The sequence below is a fragment of the Giraffa tippelskirchi genome, chromosome 1 (assembly GCF_054371585.1).
Source record: "Giraffa tippelskirchi isolate mGirTip1 chromosome 1, T2T-mGirTip1v1.2.pri, whole genome shotgun sequence".
NCBI classification, from domain to species: domain Eukaryota; kingdom Metazoa; phylum Chordata; class Mammalia; order Artiodactyla; family Giraffidae; genus Giraffa; species Giraffa tippelskirchi.
Genome location: NC_137275.1, coordinates 131,495,527 through 131,519,855, shown reverse-complemented (window position 1 = coordinate 131,519,855; position 24,329 = coordinate 131,495,527). Strand labels below are relative to the sequence as shown.

At 50.2% G+C, this 24,329-nt stretch overlaps 1 protein-coding gene across 3 annotated transcripts in view; it reads right to left on the bottom strand.

Moving 5' to 3' along the window:
* Positions 1-24,329, bottom strand: part of SCARA5 (scavenger receptor class A member 5) — a 151,031-nt gene that overhangs the window by 48,543 nt on the left and 78,159 nt on the right. For all 3 annotated transcript variants that reach the window (XM_081497071.1, XM_081497061.1, XM_081497064.1), the window contains exons 4-7: positions 22,242-22,916; positions 8,096-8,176; positions 5,206-5,304; positions 3,268-3,324 (exon numbers count right to left, since the gene is read on the bottom strand). In XM_081497071.1, coding sequence (XP_081353197.1) covers positions 3,268-3,324; positions 5,206-5,304; positions 8,096-8,176; positions 22,242-22,916 — 912 coding nt within the window. The remainder of the gene's footprint in view (positions 1-3,267; positions 3,325-5,205; positions 5,305-8,095; positions 8,177-22,241; positions 22,917-24,329) is intronic.

The window sequence follows — 24,329 nt, the reverse complement described above, 5'->3', positions numbered from 1 at the left end:
GTCAGAATTTCCTCACTTTTCTGTAAGATGATCTCCTGGCCCCTTCTCAGAACCTCAGTCCCAGGGATCCAGTGAATGCCTCTGGGACCAGAGTTCCGTGGAAACATAACCAGGAGTCTGACTACAGTGTGGGTTTGGCATGAGCAGAGGCAGGCTGGTGGGTGGAGGCCATGGGAAGGCCCAGGTCTCAGCCCTGAAAAGCTTTAATCGCCCTCCTTCAGCCTCAGGCCCTGTCCCCCCTATCTCCAGGTGCAGGCTCCTCGAAGTTGTTTAAGGAGCTCAATCCTCCTCTTCAAGACCAGGGGCCTGGGAATTCCCTGGTGGTTCAGTGGTTAGGACTCCACACTTTCACTGCCAAGGGTGTGAGTTCAATTCTTGGGTCAAGGAGCTTTGAGGTGCACCCAAAAAAATGTGCAGGGGCAGGAATGCTTCCCTGCTGGCTCAGTGGTAAAGAATCCGCATGCCAATGCAGGAGATTCGGATTCCATCCCTGATCTAGGAAGATCCCATGTGCTAAGGAGCAACCAAGCTTGTGCACCACAACTATTGAGCCTGTGCTCTGCAGCCTGGGAGCCACAACGACGGAAGCCCATGCGCCCTAGAGCCCGTGCTCTGCAACAAGAGAAGCCACTGCAATGAGAAGCCTGAGCACCACAACTAGAGAGCAGCCCTCACTTGCAGCAACTAGAGAAAGTCCATGTGCAGCAACGAAGACCCAGTACAGCCAAAAAAAACAAAAGACCAGAGACCTGAGCTCTCATTCCAGAATCAGAGAAGGCCGAGGCCTGGGTGTTCTGTCCAGCCTCTGCTCCTTGCCCTGAGAGTCTCTACTCCCCACTCCAGGCCTCTGAGAAGGGGAAATGGACAAGGCCGTTCAGCCTGGTGGGTCTGCAATGCTTATGTGTGTCTTTCATGCCCTGCATGGTGCGTACAGTCCCCTGTCGACGGGGTTGAACTTGCAAAGCCACCCCACTTTCCTGCTCCATCATCGATGGAGACATTTTGGGGTCTTGTCGGGGCCAGTTATCTGAGCTCTGGGCTCCAGGGAGGATACAGCCTCTTCAGGGCAAAAAAGGACACCAGCAGTGCCTGAGAAGGGGCCATCCAGGCTCTGAGTGCAGAATAGAGGCTCCAGGGCCGAGTGGATTTGATGCCCTTCCCCCAGGCTCCCCGCCCATGCCTGGGGGAGCCCCCCACATCTGCGACTCAGCTCTCTCGCACACCCATCCCCCCATACACTGTGCCCCCAGCTTCGGGGCCCAATCCCACTGCAAAGCCCACCCAGCCGGGCCCACCGAGGCAAGGTAAACAGAGACAAAAACATCCCCGTGGGCTGCATAGTGACTGACAGCCCATAGCTCTTTCAGGCTTGCCCAGCACAGACCACCCCCTGCTCTTAAGTCAGCTGGAAAAGCTGCCAAAGAGTATGACAAGCACCCCTGGATACACACTGGGTGGGCGGTGTCTCTGCTATCCCTCTCAGAGGTCATCTTTCCACCATCCCTCCTTTCCCACCACCATATCAGGACTTCTTTATTTCACAGTGAAATGTCAGGGTCCTTCTCAGCTGCCTTGGCACTGTTCTATCAGAAGTCAACAGTCAACAAAGAGCTGCAGAAGGCAGTGTTCAAGACACAAAGTAGTTTGCCCAGCTCTCAGAAAGATGTGACTCAGATATGTCACTGACATCCTAGATCAGATCTAGACTCCCTTCCTTTGCCTTCAATTTTTTTTTTTCTTTTGGCTCCTGCATGGTCCAACACATCTCTTCTAGCTGAGACATTCCCAGTTGGCTGTCCTTGAAAGGGACTCTAGATAATGCTAGAAAGCATATAGATTGCTTGTGGATTACAGCATCCAAGGTAAGGTGTGGAGAAGGACATAGCAGCCCACTCTTCTTGCCTGGAGAATCCAACAGACAGAGGAGCCTGGCGGGCTATGGTCCATGGGTCGCAAAGATTCAGACACAACTGAAGCAACCTGGTATGGCACAGCAAGGGAAGATGAGCGTATGGAGTCCCTGTAGATATGGGCATCCCTGTTCTCAGGTACACCCACCGCTTTAGAGAGACAAAGAGCTGCCATGTACATTTCTCCTGTTGGATCATTAATCACTGTCCTGGGAAAGGAAAGGGCAGAGGAAGTAGGAGGCAAGATAAAGCTTCAGGGACTTTGGAGAAGGTACTATTCAAGAGCAAGGTCTCTTGGCCCTGCATAGCTTGGATGGAAGTGTCACTTTAAGGACCCACTGAAACCAAGGATTAGCCTTCAGGAAATCCTCACGCTGGGTCCAAAGTGTGCATCTACAGTGGTGTCTGCCCATTTCCCTAGGCCCTGGCTTCCTGGAGAGCCCACACCAGAGCCCAGATGCCGTAGAAGAGGGTAAACAGCTTGAGCCTTTACCCAGATGGCAGATTTCAGAGCCCCCAAAATACTATGTGCTGGTACTGTTTTTTTAACTTGGCTAGAAAACTCTATTCATTGAAACTTGGCTTGGAGGCTCGCTCTTCTCTGGCAATCTCTCCAAGGTTCTACATGGAGCCCTTCATAGTGAAAATAAGCCCTGGAAAAGAGTGTCATAACTAGATAAGCTGACTTCCCCTCATAAACACTGTAGGAAGGATCCTGGTTGGAGAGACGTCCATTTCTGGACTCAGTGGTCTGCCAAATAAAGAGATCTCCAGCATCACTGCTCAGTTAGTGGCAGAGGAAAAAAACAAACAGGTTTCTGCTTAGCCTCAACACCTTTCTCCATATAACTACCCAGGTAGGTCAAGCTCTTTAGTGAAGTCAGTAACTGCATTTTAGCAAGCATCTCTGATGATTTGAGGAAGTCTGTCTGAATTGGTGTATTACATAGGATACTAATAATTAACACTGAGTCCTAACCATGTGTCCTAACCACCAGTTACATGGATTGACTCATTTAATTCTCAAAATGATTCTATGATGTAAGAACACTTTTTATTCCCATTCTATAGATGAGAAAACTGAGGCACACATTACATAGTGAGGCAACCAGAAAGAAGCCTGGGAAGTCTGCCTCCAGACCCTTCCACACAACTACTGAAACATAGCCTGTGCCCCTGGGATATAATTCTCTCTTGCTGGACAAACTGAGCCCTAGAGCAGGTAGGTAGCTTCTTGGACACTGGAGTCAGGGCCAATGGCTCCATCTTCCAGACCCCAAAACTTGTGGGGCTGCTTGAGGCAACAGCCACACCCATGCCAACCCAGAATCCAGTGACCCCAACAGAATTTCCTTACTGGCATCCACTGTTCTGTCTCCTTTCTCTCCTTTCTCCCCTTTTGGGCCTCGATCACCTAGAACAGAGGAAGAAAACCCACATTAGAAATGGAAATAAATCCGCATGGTGAACAAAGTCTTATCTGCAGGAGACATTAACCCCAAACCAGAGAAATGCTGAGGCAGGAGCCCGCAGACCTAAAGGGCATGTATGGCAGGAAGGGTAAGAGTTCGAATCAATTATGCTGTTTGTCCAGTCCTCCTTGGAAGCGGGGTGGGTGGGCACCAAGCCGAGAAGTTTCCTTCCCTCTTAATTAAAACACAGAGCAGCATCTGCAGCACAGACTTAAAGGAGTGCATGGTATCCCACAGGGAGAAGACAAAGAAAAGATATTCCTATTAAATAGCCAAAATTTTAGAAGCTCAAATCCAGTGTTGCTCTAACAAGGATGCAGGGAGAAAAGGAAGCAGGGAGGGTCTTCAGTTACAAGGAGAAACATAGGTTCTACATCAGGCAGATTTTTTGATGGGGGAGGCTATACGACACGAGGGAGAATTTCCAGGGAATTGTGGCATTTCCTTCCCAGGATATGGTTAAAAGAACAAAGCACTTTTCTCAGCTAACATCTCACTCTACAAAGAAGTTGAAAGGTCCTGACACCACTCAACGGGACACTAAAAAGACCAGGGGATTCCATCCAAGTGTCTCCAGAAAGACAACTGCAAATCAAAAGCTTATGGCAAATTCTCTCGTGAAAAAAAGGAAGCCAGCAAGTTCCAGGGGAAGATGCCTTGTGTGATCCAAGTTTTGAAAAACAAACAAACAAAGGCAACCATATATGTAAATATAAATGTGCTTTTGGAAAAAAGTCTGGCAGGATGTGCTCCAAAGTGTTTACAGCAGTTACTCTGAAGAGTAAGCACATAAGAGACCATGAAGGAGGGTAACTCACTGTTTACTTTAGACTTTATACATTTCTGTATTGTTAACTTGTTTTCAGTAAGCATGCGCTGCTTTTGTAATGTGTTTTAAAATCAATTTTTTTAAATGTGGATCATAAGAGGAAGGAAAACTTCAGTCTGTTTAAGCACCAGTCAGAAAGTAGAATAAAAATTCCCAGTAATCCAAGATCCTTGGATCCAAGATCCAAGGTCATCCTTGATGTGGGCTGAGAACAAGTGAAGAAGCAAAGGCCAGGGAAAGAGTGTCAGATTTCTTCTTCTGCAACGGAGCTAGGAGGTCTGGACACTTGAAAGGAACATGAAAAGATGGGAATGACTATAAAGTGGGCTCCCCTGAAAATGAACAAGGTGACTATTAACATGAAGAAAAACAAGTCAAAAGAAACACTACTGACAGTGGAAATCTGAGAACTGGTTAAAGTTTTAAATATTTGGGGGATCAGAAGAATATGACAAACTGTAAGGAATCTGGCAGTACTGGGGGGAGGGGCTATCCTGGGTTTGCAGTCTCTGTTCTCCTAGCCCAGTTTCCTCTCGTTACGTCACTGAACTGCAACCACAGGAACACTCCCTTGCATTTCTATAGTGCTTTAGAGTTTACCATGTTTTCACTTATATACATTCCATGTAATCCTCATGAAAGCCCTGTGAAATATGGCATCATGAGGATTTCTAGTTTGGGGAAGGAGAAACTGATGCTTAATGGGAATTCCCTGGTGGCTCAGTGGTTAGGATGCCACGCTTCCACTGCAGGGGGCATGGGTTCGATCCCTCATCCAGAAAGTAAGATCTCACATGTCACATGGCATGGCCAAAAAGAAAAAGAAAGAAAAAGGAAGAAAAGAAGCAGATGCTTAAGGAGATTCAGTGACTTGCTCAGGCTCACTCAGCGGATCAGTGGCAGAACCAGAATTTGAACCCAGTCTACACTCCAGTGCCCACGGTGGTGTGCAGGGGTGGGTGGTGAGCAAGCACGCTCTGAGATGCAGTGTTACCTTTGAAGCCACGCATGCCCATTGGTCCAGTGGCTCCCAGCTTCCCTTCATCTCCCTTGGGGCCAGGAAGTCCTGGGGTCCCTCTCTCCCCTGGCAGACCTAGGGAGACAAGAAAGTTTTGGGGCCTCAGACTCAGAACTAGAAGGGCCCTCAGTGACCATTTTCTGGCTCAACCATGCATCTTCCTGTTGCCTCTGCTTCTTGATTATTTTCAGTTAAAGATGCTGCAAAAACAGAGCCTAAAAGGCCAGCTCAAACTCTCCCCGTCAGCACCTTTAATCCAGTGAGTCTGGGCCCGTCCTCAAGAAAGGTCCAAGTCTATTGAGAGCAATGTCAGAGGTGCCAATCTCATTTGGGCGAGATCGCTTTAGCTCTACCTATACTGGAGATTAAGATTTGCAAAAAAAATTTTGAGCCTTTTGAATGTGCCAGGCACTGTCTTGAATGCTTTTCCGTAAGTATCTTACTTAATCCTCCCCGTAATCTGAGGTGTTATTCCACCTGTATTACCAATGAGAAAACTGAGGGCCAGAGAGGTTAGGCAACCTGCCCAAGGTCATACAGCAGACACTGTTGGAGATAGGATCTTAGCCCTGATGGGCTGGCTTCATCTCATGCTGGATGAAAAGGGCTTATTGGTACTTAGGGTAGGAAGAAGATGAAATTACTCCTCATTCTATGGAAAAAAAAAAAAAAATAGAAAGGTCCCTTCCCTACAGCAAACACAAGGAAGTGTAGAGAAGGGGATGGTAGGCTGACAAGGAGGGAGGAAGTCTGAAAGCTCATTAATTGGGGCGAGACAGGCTGCTGATCCGTTAGGCCCCAGGGCTCCTGGTCACAAGGCCCATGACGCCAGCCACAGGTCACCATGGAGACCAGAAGTCAACAATTGCTTTTACCCAGTGAGGCCCCCGCCCCTGGAGGCCTGACCTAAGCCTGAAGTTATCTCTGCAAAGCAGGGCACTCTGATTAACTAATTATTTGTTCTTTCCTGCTTTGAATGTTAGTTGGTTTTCTTTGGCCTTTTTCCAAGACATGAAGAAATCTGTCTTTCACTTATGATTCCTCTACAGCAAACACCAAATGACCAGGGTCCCAAGAGGGTGGAAGGACCTCAGAAAAAGTCTTGATTGCTGTTTTTTTTTTTTAACCCCCTAACATAACATTCCTGCAGCCCAACAGCCCTGCTGTCATGGAATTATGAATCTCATGCAGGATATGCCCAGGGGTCCCCCATCCCATCATTGACTGAGAAAGAAAAAGAGGTTCCACAGCTCTGGAACCCCTTCGGCATCCTTAACTTCTGAGTTTAGGGAGTTGCGCTGAGAGGCGGAGGCCAGGAGAGAAGGTGAGGCTGTGAGCTCTGCCTCCACCAGCCTCTGCCTCCTCTCCTGTTTGCAGCCTCCTTAGAGATTTAGGAAGGAGAGGGTTTGGAGGTGTAATTCTTGACATAAATAAGCAGATACCTCTCCCCTGATAAGCCTCCCCTTTCCTTTCATCACTTAGAACAGGGGTCCCCAACCTCCAGGATCTAATGCCTGATGATCTGAGGTGGAGCTGAAGTAATAATAATAGAATTAAAGGGCACAGTAAATTTAAAGCACTTGACTCATCCCAAAACTATCTCCCACCTCACCGTTCATGGAAAAATTGTCTTCCATGAAATTGGTCCCTGGTGCTGAGAAGGTTGGGGACTGCTGATTTAGAAGACCCTAAGTGCATGCATGCTCAGTCATTTCAGTTATGTTCAACTCTTTTCGACCTATGGACTATATAGCCTTTCAGACTCCTCTTATCCATGGGATTCTCCAGGCAAGAATACTGGAGTGGGTTGCTGTGCCCTCCTCCAGGGGTTCTTCCCGATCCAGGAATCGAACCCATGTCTCCTTTGTCTCCTGCATCCCAGGCAGACTCTTTACCCACTGAGCCACCTGGGAAGCCCCAAGAACACTCTACACTCCCCTAGAAAAATGCTGCTCACAGCAGAGGCTCCGGAATTGACAGGCTGGGATGCATAGTTTGATAAGGCAATGGAACAGGAACTCCTGAGATAAGGCATCTAAGGAGAACACACTCTTTCTGGAAGGTCCCAAAGTACCCTCCCTGTCAGCTACTGGACCTTCCAGGCTGTCACTAGGGCATGTAGCAAAGGGCAGGAGAGGACAGGTATCTACTGACTGGGGTGGTTTCTGCAGGAGGCAAGGGGTCAAGTGCCGGGGACTCAGGAAATGCCGAGGGGGTGTGGCATATTTGAAGGGTTGCTCTGGATCAGAGGACACCCTCGATTCCTTCTGATGATCCTGGTCTCAGGGGCCCTGACTCCTGGGATGGGGAGGGGCTTCAGGGAGCTGTAAGACTCCTGTGCACTCTTTTCCTTCAGATCCTGGCACTTTCTATGGAAAAGGACTTGCTCCACCCTAGTGTTACACTACTTAAAAAATGTTTTAAGCTTTCCAAATCAGAAAGAACTTTTATTTTTTTTAACTCACTTATATTAACAACAGGGCTTCCCTGGTGACTCAGATGGTAAAGAATCCGCTTGCAATGTGGGAGACCTGGGTTCGATCCCCGGGTGGGAAAGAGCTCCTGGAGGAGGGCATGGCAACCCACTTCAGTATTCTTACCTGGGAAATGCTATGGACAGAGGAGCTTGACAGCTACAGTCCACAGGGTCACAAAGAGTCAGACACAACTGAGAGATTAAAATACACAGTTTTACACCAACAACCTCTTAGTCTTTTAACAGAACAGGGTGTCTGAAGCTGAGTCAATTGGGGACTGTCCTGAGAGCCTCATCACTGACACCAACGATAAGACAGAAAGTCAGGGATGGATGGGGGAGCCTCTTTCCTTCCTGGTATGTCCAGGTCCCTCCCAGCGCCCCCATTACCTCGAAGTCCAGGTAGTCCAGGGATTCCAGGCTCGCCTTCTTTCCCTGCATCCCCTGGATCACCTTTGGGGCCTGGTGGTCCTGAAAGGGTGACAAACAGCACTAAGGTTAGAGGACGGCTTTCTGGAGCATGTCGCCTGCAGAGGAAACAAAAACTCCCTCTGAGGGACTTCCCTGGTGGGTCAGCTGTTAAGAATCTGTCTTGCAATGCAGCCACAAGGGTTTGATTCCTGGTCAGGAAACTAAGGTTCCACCTGATGCAGAGCAGCTAAGCCCTCAGGCCACAACTACTGAGCCCAAAGGCCACAGTGAAAGATTCTGTGTGCTGCAACTAAGACCCAATGCAGCCAAGTAAATAAATATTAAAAAGAAAAAAAACCCTCACTGCTACAGAAAGGAAGAGTCAAAAATATGCTTTGGAGGCACATAGGGCTCTACTTAGTCCACCTTTGTGTGTGTGTGTTGGGGGGGTGGCGTGGGCAGAATTCAGGGAAACCTTCCTGAAAGAAGTAACATGCACAGTGAAATTGCAAGGAGGAACAGAAGTGGCTAAGTAAAGGGAGGAGTGGGAGTGTGTTATGGACTGAATGACTGTGGCTCCCTCATCCCAATATCAAATGTATGTGTTGAAGCCCTACCCTCCTATGTGATGGTATTTGGAGTTGGGGCCTTTTGGGAGGTGATTAAGGTTAGATGAGGTCATGAGGGTGGGGCTCCCATAATGGGATTAGTGCCCTTATAAGAAGAGACCTCTGAGAGCAGTCTCTCTCCCTCCCTTCCTGACACTGGCACTGGCAAGCATGCTTTCTCTGCTATGGGAGGACCTGGCAAGAAGGCAGCCATTGCCAGGATGAAGGCTTGCACCTGAAACCAATCCTGGTCTCAGACTCCCAGCCTCCAGAACTGTGAGAAAGAAATCTCTGCCTTTTAAGCCGCCCACCCAGTCTGTGGTATTGTTGTTTAGTCGCTAAGTTCTGACTCTTTCTGATCCTATGGACTACAGCCCGCCAGGATTCTCTGTCCATGGGATTTCCCAGGCAAGAATACTGGAGTGGGTTGCCGTTTCCTTCTCCAGGGGATTTTCCCAACCCAGAGACCAAACCCAAGTCTCCTGCATTGGCAGGTGGATTCTTTATCACTGAACCACCAGGGAAGCCCGTGGTATTGTTATAATAGCCTTAACTATCTAAGACACAGTGAAAGGGGAAAGTTCCAGGCAGAGAGAACAATCTCCATAAGAACTTAAAGATCTGTGAGGGTTGGTAGGATTGGAAGCCAGGGGGACACATGATGGGGTAAGAAGGGTGAGAAAGTGGAGGGTCTCTGAGGCCTGGTGCAAGTGTTGACCCCGAGGGCACCAGAAGCCACAGGAGGGACCTGAAACACAAGTGAGGCCAGATCTGCACACAAGGAAGAGTGCTCGGGCTGCGGTGTTGGTAAAGGGATGGGAGCAGGGGGAAATAGAGGAGGGAGGCCAAGGAGGAGGCTGCACCCAGCTGAGAGGTGGGGGAGCCCTGAATTAGGGAAGTAGCTATGAGGAGGGATGTCAGTGGCTGTTAAGAAGTAGAAGAGACAGACCTTGGCTAAATGTAGGTGAAAGCAGAGGATGCAGCTAGGATCAGGTTCAGATTTCTAGCTTGAGCACCTGGATGGAAGAAGGCATTTCTAAATGCTCCTTAGCAGGGCCTCCTTCCACGGTGAGGCTCCAGCATGGCAGGGATTCCAGCCTGTGTGATCCAAGTCAGTCCACACATGCTGGGTGTCAAGACCACACAGCCAGCTAGTGAGTGAGGGAGCTGTGGATCAGCTCAGGGCTGTCTGGCCCTGTCCACCCTGCCTCGCTCATCATGCTAGATGTCACACCATTCCCAGAAGAGACCTGACCCTTCACGCCCTGCAGCCTGCTATTCCCAGGCTGGCAAGCCAGGGGGCCCTCCCCATCAGTCTCCTATCACTACCTGCCCTACCAAGGCTGCTCATTGCCACTCTCTTGGCCAAGCCTTCTCTGATCCATCATTCCTGCCACATGTGGGCATGGCCTGTTTGAACACATGTCCTTGGTACTATTTGATGCTTATCTCACACTGCCTTGTCCTGTAGTCACAAGTGTGCATGTTCTCTTTTTCCTAACAAAATGGCCAGCTCCCTGAGATAGGACCACACCCTTGGCATCCCTGTACTGGCTGTGAAGACCCAGATTCTAAACTCTCCATTCTGGCTGCTCAGTGAGACAAAAAAAAGGACCAGGAAAATGCCCAAACTGTACTGGGCTGGGTCAAACTGTCTCTGCCAATTTCATGTCCACCTGGGACCTCAGAAGACGACTTTCTTTGAAAACTGAGTCTTGGCTGCTGTAATTAGTTAAGATGAGGTCAGACTGGAGTAGGGTGGGTCCTAACCCAATTTCTGGTGTCCTGACAGACAGACACACGGGCAGAAGGCCAGGTGACCATGGAGGCCGAGGTTGGAATGATGCGTCTACAGGCCAAGGAACACCACAGATAGCCAGCAACATCAGAAGTCAGAAAGAGGCCAAGAAAGATCCTCCCCCAGAGCTTTTAGAGGGAGGATGGCCTGTGCACACCTGGATCTCAGACTTCCAGCCTGCAGAACAGTGAGAGAATCGATTTCTGTTGTTTCAAGTCACCCAAGGGCTTCTCTGGTGGCTCAGTGGTAAAGAATCCTCCTGCTAATGCAGGAGACTTGGGTTGGATCTCTGGATCAAGAAGATCCCCTGGAGGAAGAAATGGCAACCCACTCCAGTATTCTTGCCTGGGAAATCCCATGGACAGAGGAGCCTGGTGGGCTACAGTCCATGGGGTCGCAAAGAGTTGGACACAACTGAGTAACTAAAAACAATAAGCCACCCAGGTTGTAGTGCTCTGTTATGCAGCCCTAGGAAACCAAAACATGTATACTCGCCCCCTAGCAGTCATGCTTGCACAATAAATATTTGCTAAATGAATGAGTATATGAGATCAGAGGGTGTTAAGACACAAAAAACAGCCAGGCGGCCAAGATCAAGATGTACTGATACATTCCCAAAGTTGGCACTGTCCTTAGACCCTAACCAAAGTTGACAGCGATTTAAGAATTCAATGGCATGAGAACAAGGGAAAAAAGGAATCAACAATTGAAGAGTGCACAAATCATTAAACAAGGATTTCTGAGTTACATGGATCATGTGAGGAGGACCGCGGTTTGTAATCATCTTCCTCTTTTCACTAGGGCTTCTCTGGTGGCTCAACTGGTAAAGAATCCGCCTGCAATGCAGGAGACCTGAGTTTGATCCCTGGGCTGGGAAGATACCCTGGAGAAGGGAATGGCTACTACTGCTACCTACTCCAGTATTCTGGCCTGGAGAAACCCATGGGCTGTACAGTCCTTGGGGTCGCAAAGAGTCGGACACGACTGAGCAACTTTCACTTCTCTTTTCTAGGAAGAAAAACAAACTAAGACTAGCCATGTGGCCCTCAGCTTTCAGACAATAGGACTGAGACACCACCCCTGTTGGGAACACCCCTAAGATTATACAGCAGAGAAAGAGAGGGGAAAGAAGCAAGTGAGCATTACAATGCCCACGCCAGCAATCCCCTGACCAGGTCAAGGCTGCAGCAAAGGTTGCTGACAAGCAGTTCCTGAATCTCTGCCCATCACGGGTTGTCACTGGGCTGTCACCCTCCTCTGCCCCCAGACCACCCCACCCCTTTTCACTCTTCCCTGCTCCTTCCTGCCCTCCCATGGGAAACTCAGCACCCTGGGATCAAGCAGGTCAACGATGCTATGGACCATGTCCTCCATTTCTTCTATTTGCTCTAAGGTGGGTGTGACCCAACACATGGACCTTCCCAGCAGTAGTTCTGGCAAAAACAGGATGCAAAAACATGGACTAACTCTGATGGAGAGGCATCAAGGGTGCAGAGATCACTTAGAAGGTGGGGTTTGAGGATGGAGATCTTGGGTTCAAATTCTGGGTCTGTAAAATCTAAGTAGAAATTCCTTCCTCGGGTGTTTGCAGTGAGGAGTAAGGGAACTCAATGACATGGTGGATATAAATGGGCTTGAGAACCTGTGAGTGGCAAGACCATCCCTGACCATCTGTACCCCACTCTTCAAAATGCTTCATCAGAACTATGCTGAGATTACTGAGGATGGCTATTAGAACAGCCACATCTGAACCCCCCCCACCCCCCGCCAGTTCAATAAGAGCCAGATTCTAAAAATATCCTACACGTGGATAGAGTTTTTAAGATACAACTAAGTGCTTAGTGTGGGCTTCCCTGGAGGCTCAGTGGTAGAGAATCTACCTGCCAAAGTCTGGGTTGCAAAGATCCCCTGGAGAAGGAAACGGCAATCCACTCCAGTATTCTTGCTTGGGGAATCTCATGGACAGAGGAGCCTGGTGGGCTATACTCCATGAAGTCGTGAAGAGCCAGACATGACTGAGAGACTAAACAACAATGACAAGTGGTTAGTGTCTAAAGGTTAGAGTGTCTAAAGGTCTAAAGGGTAGACCTTTACTAGAGATTAACTGGGAAGAAGCCAGGGTGGTTAGTAAAGGCAGGTGCTGATTTCCAGGGCTTAATCGTGTCCTTGGGTGGTACTAGCCAGGCTGACTCAGAGGAGCCTGGAATGTGGCCAGTCTGGGTCTCAAGGGGCCAGGCTGTCTGGAGCTCTGAGGACCAAGTACTTCTTCAAGTCAGCGCTGACTGCTGGTGATGCATTCTTGGGATCTATTTGTTCTTGTTCAGTCGCTAAGTCATGTCTGACTCTTTGCGACCCCATGGACTGCAGCACACCAGGCCTCCCTGTCCCTCACCAGCTCCCAGAGTTTCCCCAAGTTCATGTCTATTGAGTCGGTGATGCCATCCAACCATCTCATCCTGTTACCTCCTTCTCCTCCTGCCCTCAATCCTTCCCAGCATCAAGGTCTCCTCCAATGAGTCAGCTCTTTGCATCAGGTGACCAAAGTAGAGGAGCTTCAGTTTCAGCATCAGTCCTTCCAATGAATATTCAGGACTGATTTCCTTTAGGATGGACTGATTTGATCTCCCTGCTGTCCAATGGACTCTCAAGAGTCTTCTCCAGCACCACAGTTCAAAAGCATGAATTCTTCGACACTCAGCCTTCTTTACTTCCAAGTCTCACATCCATACATGACTACTGAAAACCTAACTTGGGATCTGACTACTCAGACAGATCATCAAAATGACTACTTGATGTCATTTTCTCAGGAAACCAGGCTGACAATCAGGAGCCTGCTTGGACTCCTCCCTTTCCACTGCTCCGCCCCCTTCACGGCTCTCATCCAGGTGATTCCCGAGGCATGTCTCTCCCTCACTCCTCACTGCCTCCCTCATCGGGGTCCTCCCAGCCTCCCTTCCTGGCTCCAACTTCTCTCTCCGACCCACTGTTGCTGTCTGATTGATCCCATCAGAATCAGGTGAACTCAGAGCCTTCGGAAGCCCCTCATGCTACGATGAGCAGCCCTCTCTGATGGAGAATCCTGCAAATCATTCCCAAACTGACCCCTTCCTCTGCAAACTCACAGTCTGATGCTTCTCGATACAGACTCTCTTCCACTTCAGCCAAAGCTTTATCCTCATGGTGTCCCCAAATACTAGCCAAGTCCTTTTCCCTTCTAAGAGGCCCGTCGCTCTCAGCTCTGAAGCTCACCTTCACACTCACCCCTCTGATCTGAGGACACCAGGGAGGAACCCCCACATTTCAGAGCTGGGAGGAGCCTCAAGCATCACTGTGCACAGATTCCCCAGGGAAGCCTCCGAGTCTGGACAGGCCACCCTATACCCATGTGCCTGTCACTGTCACTCCTCTCAGACTGTGGTCCCCAAGGAGGACAGGCCTACCTGTGGGGCTACAGCCCCACTCTCCATGGCCCTGGGCCTCACACAGCATCCAGCACATGGGTGAGATTCAAGGAATGACTTCTGGGGAGTCATGGAAGCTGTTATATGGACCACAGCCCTCTCAGTGGTCCCTGCATGAGCATTGTTTTTAATTTTATTGTAGTATAGTTAATTTACAATGCTGTGCTAGTTTCTTCTATATAGCAAAGTGACTCAATTATATATATATAATATTTTTATATTTACAATATACCAACAAAGTCTGTCTAGTCAAAGCTATGGTTTTTCCAGTAGTCATGTATGGATGTGAGAGTTGGACTGTAAAGAAGGCTGAGCATTCATGAGATCAATCAGACAGCAACAGTGGGTCAGAGAGAGAAGCTGGAGCCAGGAAGTGAGGCTGGGAGGACCCCGATGAGGGAGGCAGTGAGGAGTGAGGGAGAGACATGCCTCGGAATCACCTGGATGAGAGCCGTGAAGGGGGAGGAGCAGAGGAAAGGGAGGAGTCCAAGCAAGCTCCTGATTGCCAGCCTGGCTTCCTGAGAAAATGACATCAAGTCAGGTCCCGAGTAGTCAGATCCCGAGACTTGGACTGTAAAGAAGGCTAAGCAATGAAGAATTGATGCTTTTGAACTGTGGTGTTGGAGAAGACTCTTGAGAGTCCCGTGGACAGCAGGGAGATCCAACCAGTCCATCCTAAGGGAAATCAGTCCTGAATATTCACTGGAAGGATGGATGCTGAAGTTGAAACTCCAACAGTCTGGCCACCTGATGCAAAGAACTGACTCATTGGAAAAGACCTTGATGCTGGGAAAGACTGAAGGCAGGAGGAGAAGGGGACACAGAGGATGAGATGGTTGGATGGCATCACTGACTCAATGGACATGAGTTTAAGCAAACTCTAGAAGACAGTGAAGGACAGGGAAGCCTGACATGCTGCAGTTCATGGGGTCACAAAGAGTCGGACACAACTTAGTGACTGAACTGAACTGATATATATTTCATATTTTCCCTTATGGTTTACCACAGGATACTGAATACAGTTCCTGTGCTATATCGAGGACCATGTTGTTTATCCATTCTATATCTAATACTTTGCATCTGCTAATCCCAAACTCCCAATCCATCCCTCCCTGCCTCCCCCCCCCCCAAGGCAACCACAAGTGTCTGTCCTCTGTATCTCCGAGTCTGTTTCTGTTTCATAGATATGTTGATCTGTATCGTACTTCAGATTCCACATGTAAGTGACATCATACGATATGTGTCTTTCTCTGTCTGATTTACTTCACTTAGTATGGTCATCTCTAGGCCCATTCATGTTCCTGCAAATGCATTATTTCATTCTTTTTGAGTAATATTCAGATGAGTTTTAAGATTCTCACCATCTACATCATCGCCGTCTCATCTTTTCTATCATTGGAGCAGCTCGGAACAGAGGTAAGCTGGGACAAGAGGAGCAGAGTCCACTTCTCCTCAATCACAGGAACAGACCAGAGCCCCTCACTGTGCTTCTGGCCTGGTGTCAACATTCTTCTCCCAGCTCCTGCCACGGAGGGCAAGGGAAGTCGGAGCAGAGCAGTCCCATGCCTAGGTCCCTGCCTGTCCACCGGTCTAGCCCACTGCCCAGCGCAGTTCTGCACTCACCCGACTGCCCTGAACCGCTCCGGCTGGAAGCATCTCCAGCTCAGAACAAAGGATTTGGGGACTAGGGGGAAGGCCTTCCCTGGTGGCACAGATGGTAAAGAATCTGCCTGCAATGTGGGAGACCTGGTGGGTCGAGAAGATCCCTTGGAGGAGGGCATGGCTACCCACTCGAGTATTCTTGCCTAGAGAATCCCCATGGACAGAGAAGACTGTCAGGCTACAGTCCATGGGGTCGCGAAGAGTCGGACACGACCGAGCGACTGAGCACACATGCACGTTGGGCAGAAGCACCAGGATTCTTCTGGGGATCAGCCAACGGGAAGGGAAAGGCAATTCATTCTCCCTTCCCGGATCCTGGATTGAGAGATGGGGCGGGGGGGGACCCGTGGGTGCTGGAATCTAGACAATGACCTGCCAAGAACAAATGTTCATTGATAGCTGAGGCGGCAGGCCTGAAGCCAGCGAAACAGCGACCCAAGACTATAATGTAAACACTTGCAGCAGAACTATGCTAATCCCAGGGCGGCTCCTGGAGGTGGGGTCCCGCAACTAGGGTTCTGCTTCCACTTTCCTGATGTCACTGGGGCTCCGGATTCTCATCGCTGACGTTTACACTGACATTTACACTGAGCTCTCGAGCCTCATTTCATGTGTCCTCTCTGGGGCCCCGAGTGTATGCACCAGGCTGTGGCCAGCCTGCAAAGCCAGTTTTCCCCAGAGCCTCAGGCAAAGGGTTGGTGGGCAACACTGGGTGCAACTAATGACTTCCACAGCATGCATTCCCCTCCTGTCCCAGGAGAGCCTCACCTCACCTCTGCTCTGACCTGTTCCAATGAAACAGAGATGAGACAGTGACAGTACAAACGCAGAGAAGCTTAAAGCTCATTCAAGGGACTTCCCTCATGGTCCAGTGGTTAAGAACCCGCCTGCCAATGCAGGGGACATGGATTCAATCCCTGGCCGGGGAACAAAGATCCCACATGCCACAGGGCAACTAAGCCCACGTGTCACAACTACTGAAGCCCCTGCACCCTAGAACCTGTGCTCCAAACAAGAGAAGCCACATGAGAAACCCACCCACTGCAACTAGAGAGAGACTGCACACAGAAACGAAGAGCCTGCAGAAGACCCAGGGTAGCCAAAAATAAATAAATACCTAAAAAAAAAAAAGAAAGCTCATTCAAATATTATCTACTCCATTCCCCTCCCAGCAGAGCTGGATGTGGAAGGTCAAACAACAGAGGCCCCAGCCACCCGCTGTGGGGGGAAGGGGAGACAGTCCCCACATATGAACATTTGTTGAATTGGACTCTCTACTAGATGGTGTATTTTTCTCCTTGAAAAAGCAGCCTACGGATAAGTATGCTTTGCCAACTCGCTTTCATGAATTGCGAGATGAATCTTCTAGCCCAGCAGGGCCACTGGCTGGGGATTTGATGTCAGCAGGTCATTTCTCTGCTCTGAGCCTCCAGAGCCTTAACTACAAAAGAAGAACAAGAGATGGGCTAGTTGATTTCAGCACCCATTTGTCACTCTAACCTTCTGGGAGTCTATGAACATCCATGTAGCAAACAGAGCCTGCTGCGACTGGAACACATGGTTGCATAGTCTTGCCGTCAGGCCTCTGCTCACACACTGCCCCTCCTGGGGTGCCTCCCCTCTCTGGTTAACTTTCCTCCTCCTGGAATGCCTCGCCTGCCTGATCATCTAGGTTCTCTGCTTCTTTCAGCGCCACAGAGAGATTTCAACAGACCTGATCAGTGCTGAGAACGTAAAGCAGGAAACAGAAAGCACCACTGTAAATGTACACAAAAGACAAGCCAGAGGCAAAACCCGTAGAAAACTGTATAACAAAGTGAGAGAATGCAACCGTTTGGGGTCACGCTCAAGAATAACATAAACAAGTTCATATATATAAAAATATACACAGTAGAGCATTTGTGGATTCTGAGCCAGGAAAAGGCAGAATGGGAGGGTGTGTGTTGTGTGCGTGTTTAAAGACTGAGTGGAACTGAACAAAACAAGTAAAGAAAAGCCACTCAGACCACAATAAACAAATTCAGCAAAGCTTCTCTGCTAAAAATCCCTTATCCAAAAGCCAGCATAGAGTTTTGTGTTGTTGAAGTTATATGGTAATTATATTCCCCTCTGCCAAAGAGAACTCTCTTTAATCACACCATTTGGGACCCCAGCAACCATGAGAGAGGGAGGAGGGACAGGGAGTGGTGGTCCTGGGAGGGGCAGGGGCCGAATGGTGCTCATCTCTGAAGAGCCAGCAGCCCATCAAGAATGCAAAGCCTGGGATGTCCCTGGTGGGTCAGTGGTAAAGAATCCTCCTACCAATTCAGGGGATTTGATCCCTGGTCCAGGAAGAGTCTACATGCCACGGGGCAACTAAGCCCTCGTGCTGCAACTACTGAGCCTGTGCTCTAGAGCCCAGGCTCCGCAACAAGAGGAGTCACCACAATGAGAAGTCCGTGCACTGCAACTAGACAAAGCCCGGGTGCAGCAACGGAGACTCAGCACAGCCAAAAGTAAATAAATAAATACTAATAAAAAAATGCAAAGCTTGAAGACTGGAAGGCAGTCCTGGGAAGAACTGACATGAAACTTTGATACAAGGGAAGCAAGTATAGAACTTAGTTTCAGAACCAAAGAAAGACCGCTTGGAGGATTCCACCAGAAGAACTGTGGCAAATGGGTGATCTGGAGCCATTTTAGCTTGAGCCAAAAGGAGAGTGGACTCAGAAACTAAGGATGTGAAACGCTCGGTAAGGCCAAGGAGGCTGCACCAGCAAGAAGCATGGTGACATCATCTGTGGACCGGAAGAGGAAGGAAGGGGGAGTGCCTGGTGGGAAAGTGTTCCCCTGAAAGTGTTAGTTGCTCAGGCGTGTCTGACTCTTTGGGACCCCATGGACTGTAGCCTGCCAGGCTCCTCTGTCCTGGAGGAGTGGAGGAGGAGTGGATTGCCATTCCCTTCTTCAGGGGATCTTCCTGACCCAGGGATAGAACCTGGGTCTCCTGCATTGGAGGCAGAATCTTTACCATCTGAGCCACAGGAAAGCCCAAACAGGAGTGACTACCTCCCAAATATAGGGATAGACCTGAGGGACCACTCTACTCTCTCTTCTGTCTTCATGGCTCCTAGCCAGTCTCTCTCCACCCTGGAAAGTACCACAGTTAGTGACAAAAACATGCTTTTTGAGCCAGAAAGACCCATTCTGAACCTTGGCTTTGTCACTTTGTCACTTGCCAATTGTAATAAACATTGGGAAATTTATTAGTTTCTCAACTATAAAATGGGTTCAGGGACTTCCCTGGCAGTCTAGTGGTTAGGACTCTGCGCTTCCACTGCAGGGGGCTCAGGCTCAATCCCTGTTTGGGGAACTAAGATCTCACATGCCACATGGCATGGCCAAAAAAAAAAAAAAAAAGATCAAATGGGTTCAATAACACCTTTTTTGCAGGATGTGAGGATTAGAAGTCGTTAATGTCCATTTAGAGAATTAATGTTGACAAAATGTCTGTTCAACTGTAGGTTCACTATAGGTTATGATTCAGTGTCAGTGTCACTGCTGTTACTAAATACTGACCAGACTGGGGTGCTTCCCAGGTGGAGCTAGTGGTAAAGAACCTGCCTGCCAATGCAGGAGGCATAACCCAATGTGGGTTGGATCCCTAGGTCGGGAAAATCCCTGGAGGAGGACATGGTAACGCACTCCAGTATTCTTGCCTGGAGAATCCCATGGACACAGGAGCCTGGCGGGCTACATACAGTCCATGGGGTCGCAAAGAGTTGGACACAACTGAAACAACTTAGCATGCAGACTGGGGAGGTCAAGGAAACGGAAAGCTGAGACCCCAGGTGTGTGGATTTGGAAGACACACTGCCTCCTGTTCTTCGATTTCTGAAACATGAAACCCAAAGTCACCCAAGAAAAGAAAACCAATGCTCTGACGACATGGGCTCAAGACGGAACAGTTGCTCCACAAACATTCCTCAAGTGCCAGTCACATGGGTCACACAGTTACATGCTGGGGGACACAGGGGTGGACAGATGAGGGTGGACTGAACGTAACAGATGGAGCACTGGCGTTGGGTTGAAAACCCTGGCCATTGAATTACACACTTAAGTGGGTGAATCTGCGGACATGCAAATTGTGTGTGTTAGTCACTCAGTGGTGTCTGACTCCTTGTGACCCCACAGACTACAACCTGCCAGGCTCCTTTGTCCATGGGATTCTCCGGGCAAGCATACTGAAGTGGGTTGCCATTTCCTTCTCCAGGGGATCTTCCCAACCTAGGGCTCAAACCCAGGTCTCCTGCATTGCAGGCAGATTCTCTACCATCTGAGCGAGCCACTAGGAACGCCATGTAAATTATACCTTACTAAAACTGTTGAAAACAAAAGCCCTGGCTTGGATCATTTCTAATTGTGTGGCCTGGAGTAAGCCAGGAGCCTCAGCTGCTTCTCTGCAGAAATCCTATTGGCTCTCCAGTGAATCCTGCCTTCAATCAAGCTCACAGCTGGTGATGGGGACCCACTTTAAAACCAAATGATGTTTTATTATTATAAACCAGACTTGAAAAGTATTATGCAAGTAGAAGTCTCCATCATGGCTACTTTCTGCTCTGATCAATACAGAATCTCAGAGGAGGGAGATTTCAGTGACCTAGAGAGGCCAGGAGGCTCCTGGAGGAGGTGGGTCTCAGTGAGATGGGAAAGAGCAGTGGGGTCTGGATGAGGAGGAAGAAGGGGGCTTTGCAGTGGGAGGAATGGCTGGAGGAAAGCCAAGGGAGTGGGCAAGGAGGGGTGTGTCTCCAGGGCAGGGACAAGACATGTCCCACTGGACTGGATGCTTCACACAGGGCAGAGGGTGCAAGCTGGCTGTCTGTGGACCATGTAGGAACCACAGATAAGTTGTATTTGGCCCACAGAGTTAAACAATTAAAAATTTCGAGAACATTCCACGTTTCTGGTTTCTCTGGAGAAAAACGGGAAGACCTTGTCTATGCCAAGGCCAAAATGCACCAGGCCTGTCATGGCCCTTACTATTTCCCTGACACAGAAGTCACTTTACACATTGACATTGCTTGACTGGCCCCTGCAGACTGAACCCTGGTACAGGGGACCAGGTGGAGGAAAGACAGGCTGGGGACAGGGATGCAGTGGAAAGCACATCATCTCTGCAATCAGAAAAGCTGGGGTTCAAATCCTGGCCCATCACCTTCCAGACTGCCACTGTGAGCAGCTTCCTGAATCTCATGATTGTTTTTAAAAGACATTCTATGAGTTACACTTGGCCCAGTACTCAACAGAGCTGGTGTTCAAAGTGGTATTATCACTGTCCACTGTCAGCCTAAGGACTTTTGGTGAACCTGTCAGACTCCGGGCCAGTCATTGTGGGTTCTGAGCAGCGGGTCCTGCAGGAAAAGTACATTTCATGAATTGTGCCTCTGACAACGATGTGCAGGGTGGACAGCAGGGGAAGGAATGGGGGAGAGGGGAGTATGGGTGCAGTCAGTCAGGTTTGCAAGAGAGGGAGGTTGGCTGTAAAGATGCTAATGTTTGTGGACCTGGAGCAAGAGGCCGAATGGAGGCCTGCACATTTTTGCCATTATATTTAAGAGTGAAAAATGAAGCTAACACACTGTTAAAGAAAATAAAATATGTTCTTCTACCTGGATGAACTATGGCTTTATAACAGCCTGGAAGGGCAGGTTCAAATTTGGAATTCTCCCACGTTTTGTAGCTCCACCTGTGTATGGTCAGGCCACCCAAGATGGCTGTTCTCTTGCTCTTTGTCCATCCCCCACCTGACCAGTGCCTGCTTCACCCACACCTACTCACATCATTGACCTTCCCACATACTCTCCTTGGGCCCTAGCTAGTGATAGCTTATCAAAGGGGAGGTGAGGGGCGTGCCCATATGCTGGTTTCCCTGGTAACCAATGAGCCCACCCCACATCAAATCCCGCTATAACTGGCAATCTCCCCCTCCCCCAGGAGCAAAGACCACTGCTAGGACATCCCACCTATCTGCCACACACAGTGGGGAGTCGCTCCAGAACCTTGCTTCAGACTTGTCAGCTCCCCTTTCCATTAAACCATCCATGTTCCTGTTGCTGACTCCAAGCTCTTTCTTTGGTCTTAAAGCTGGGCAAGCACAGGCCTTGTAGATGTCTGGGATGCAACCGAACACAATGGAAGCACCAGGACACTAGGGGAGCACCTCCCTATCCCCAGTTTGAGCCCTGCTTTCCTCCCCAACCCCAAACTCTTGGAGGCTCCGGCTGGCACATCCAAGGCTCTGACCACCCAGGGCCCGGGGAGCCACCCTTGGCCATTCCCATGGCTCAGGGTGTGAACACTGAATGTGTGCTGCCTGGGGGGGAGGAAGGGGGTGGCAAGGAGGACCTTTATCCTGTGCAGGCCTGGAAATGCGCATAATCCATTTGGATGGAACACTTCAGGGTCTTTGAGGGCGAGAGTTAATAAAGGAGGTGTGGGCTTGGGGAGGGAGCGGGATTCCCAGGCCTGGGGGAGGCACGTGCATCATGTGGGAAGAAGCGCTGAGCGGGAGGGGCCCTCGCAGTCCCCGAGGGCCCGGTGGGTGGGGAAAAGGGGAGTACCTTTGGCCAGGGAGATGTTGCGCAGCGCGATGGAGTGCTCCCAGTCCTTGAGGCGTAGGTCCTCGGTGACACCGTTGAGCACGGCCAGCTCCTGCTTGAGCTGCAGCTCCAAGCCCCGGTGCGCCAGGCGCAGGCGGCGCGCGTCCTCGCTGGCATTGCTCACTAGCACGCGCAGGTCCCGCAGCCGCGTGCCCTGAAGAGCCACGTCGTAGGAAAGGCTGAGGTTGAGGCCGCGCAGCGCGCCGCCCACGTCCGCCAGCTCGTCGCTCAGGGCGCCCACCCGGCGCGCCAGCCCGTCCAGCAGGCCGGCGTGGCGCCGCAGCAGCAGCTGGCTGCGGTTGCTGTCCACCTGCAGCTGGTAGAGCTCCAGCTGCGCCGCGTCGCTCTGCTGGGCCGAGCGCTCCCGCAGCAGGACCACCGCCTGCTCGCTCTGCGCCGCCTGGGCCTGCAATCCCCACAGCGCCCCCTCCAGGCGCTGCACCGCGCCCGCCAGCGCCAGCAGCGAGTCCGACTGGTTCTGCAGCGCGTCGTGCGCCTTCCACACCTGCTCGCTCAGCTCCCCCTGCAGCGGGGCCTGCAGCAGCCGCAGCTGCAAGTCCCGGAAGCTCTCGTTCAGCCGGTTCACGTTCCGAGTCAGCGCCTTCAGGTCGTCCGGGGAGCTCCGGGGCCTGGACACTGCGGAGATGGACGCGAAGGAGGAGAGGGAGAGATGAGACGTCTGCGGAGATCCTCCCCCAACCCCCGCCCCGGGCTTGGAAGGCAGGAGACGCTCAATGAGAGGAAGGGAAAGCAGAGGTGGACAAGGCTGAGCGCCTTAACACATCCCCTAAACGGTGTTCAGCCAGTGGTCCCCAAACACGTCTGCCCGTGAGAATCACCTGGCCAGGGATCCCACCTGTAGAAATTGTGATTGGATGGGTCTGGGAGGTGACCCTGGCTTTGGAATTTTAAAAAGAGCCCAGGGTAATTCTAAGATGCGGTTGAGTTTGGGAATCCCTGGACTCATCTATGGGCTTCTCAGGTGGCGCTAGTGGTAAAGAACCCGCCTGCCAATGCAGGAGACATAAGAGATGCAGGTTCCATCCCTGAGTTGGGAAGAGCCCCTGGAGAAGGGCCTGGCAACCCACACCAGTATTCTAGCCTGGGCAATTCCATGGACAGAGGAGCCTGGCGGGCTACAGTCCATGGGATCACAAAGAGTCCGACAGGACTGAATCGACTTAGCATGCATGCACGGACGCACACACATTTATCTATGGATGAGGTTGATCTGTAGGAACCGGTGTCTCTCTCTGTCTCTTTTTTTGTATTTCGGAAAGGATCAGACATCAGCAGTTCCACGAGGCTTACCCTCCAATATTGTGTGTCATCCTCTCCACTTTAGAAGGGAGGTACCCTTATCCCCTGGAGAAGGAAATGGCAATTCGTTCCAGTATTCTTGCCTGGGAAATCCCATGGACAGAGGAGCCTGGCAGGCTATACAGTCCATGGGGTTGCAAAGAGTCAAACTCCATTGAGCAACTAAACAGCAGCAAAGGACCCTTATTTACCCCCCTTTAGGGCTAAAGCTGTTACCGTTGCCCCAGGCAGCACAGCAAGTAAGACATGGAGACAAGATTCCAACCCAGATGGCTTGCTTGCTCTGGAACCCAGATGCTGCCTTCCAAGTCTACTCTGGAACTGCCTAAAGGGACCATGCAAGCAGCAGACTCAGCCAGGCTCTGGGCAGCGCTGGTAATTCCCACTCCTCAATTCGGGGTCCCATTCCCTCTAGGTTGGGGGAGATACTTTTTACATCCATTCCCTCTCTTCTCTGGGGCTTCCCAGATGGCTCTAGTGGTAAAGAACCCATCTGCCAATGCAGGAGACATAAGAGACTTAGGTTTGATCCCTGGGTGGAGAAGATCCCCTAGAGGAGGGCATTGCAACCCACTCAGTATTCTTGCTTGGAGAACCCCATGGACAGATGGGTCGCAAAGAGTCAGACACAACTGAATGAATGAGCACGTGTGCATTTTCGTCCTCAGGCAAACAACCACCTCAATGGTCTCCCACCCTTTTCTCTTGAAAAAGAGGTTTTCTTTTCTT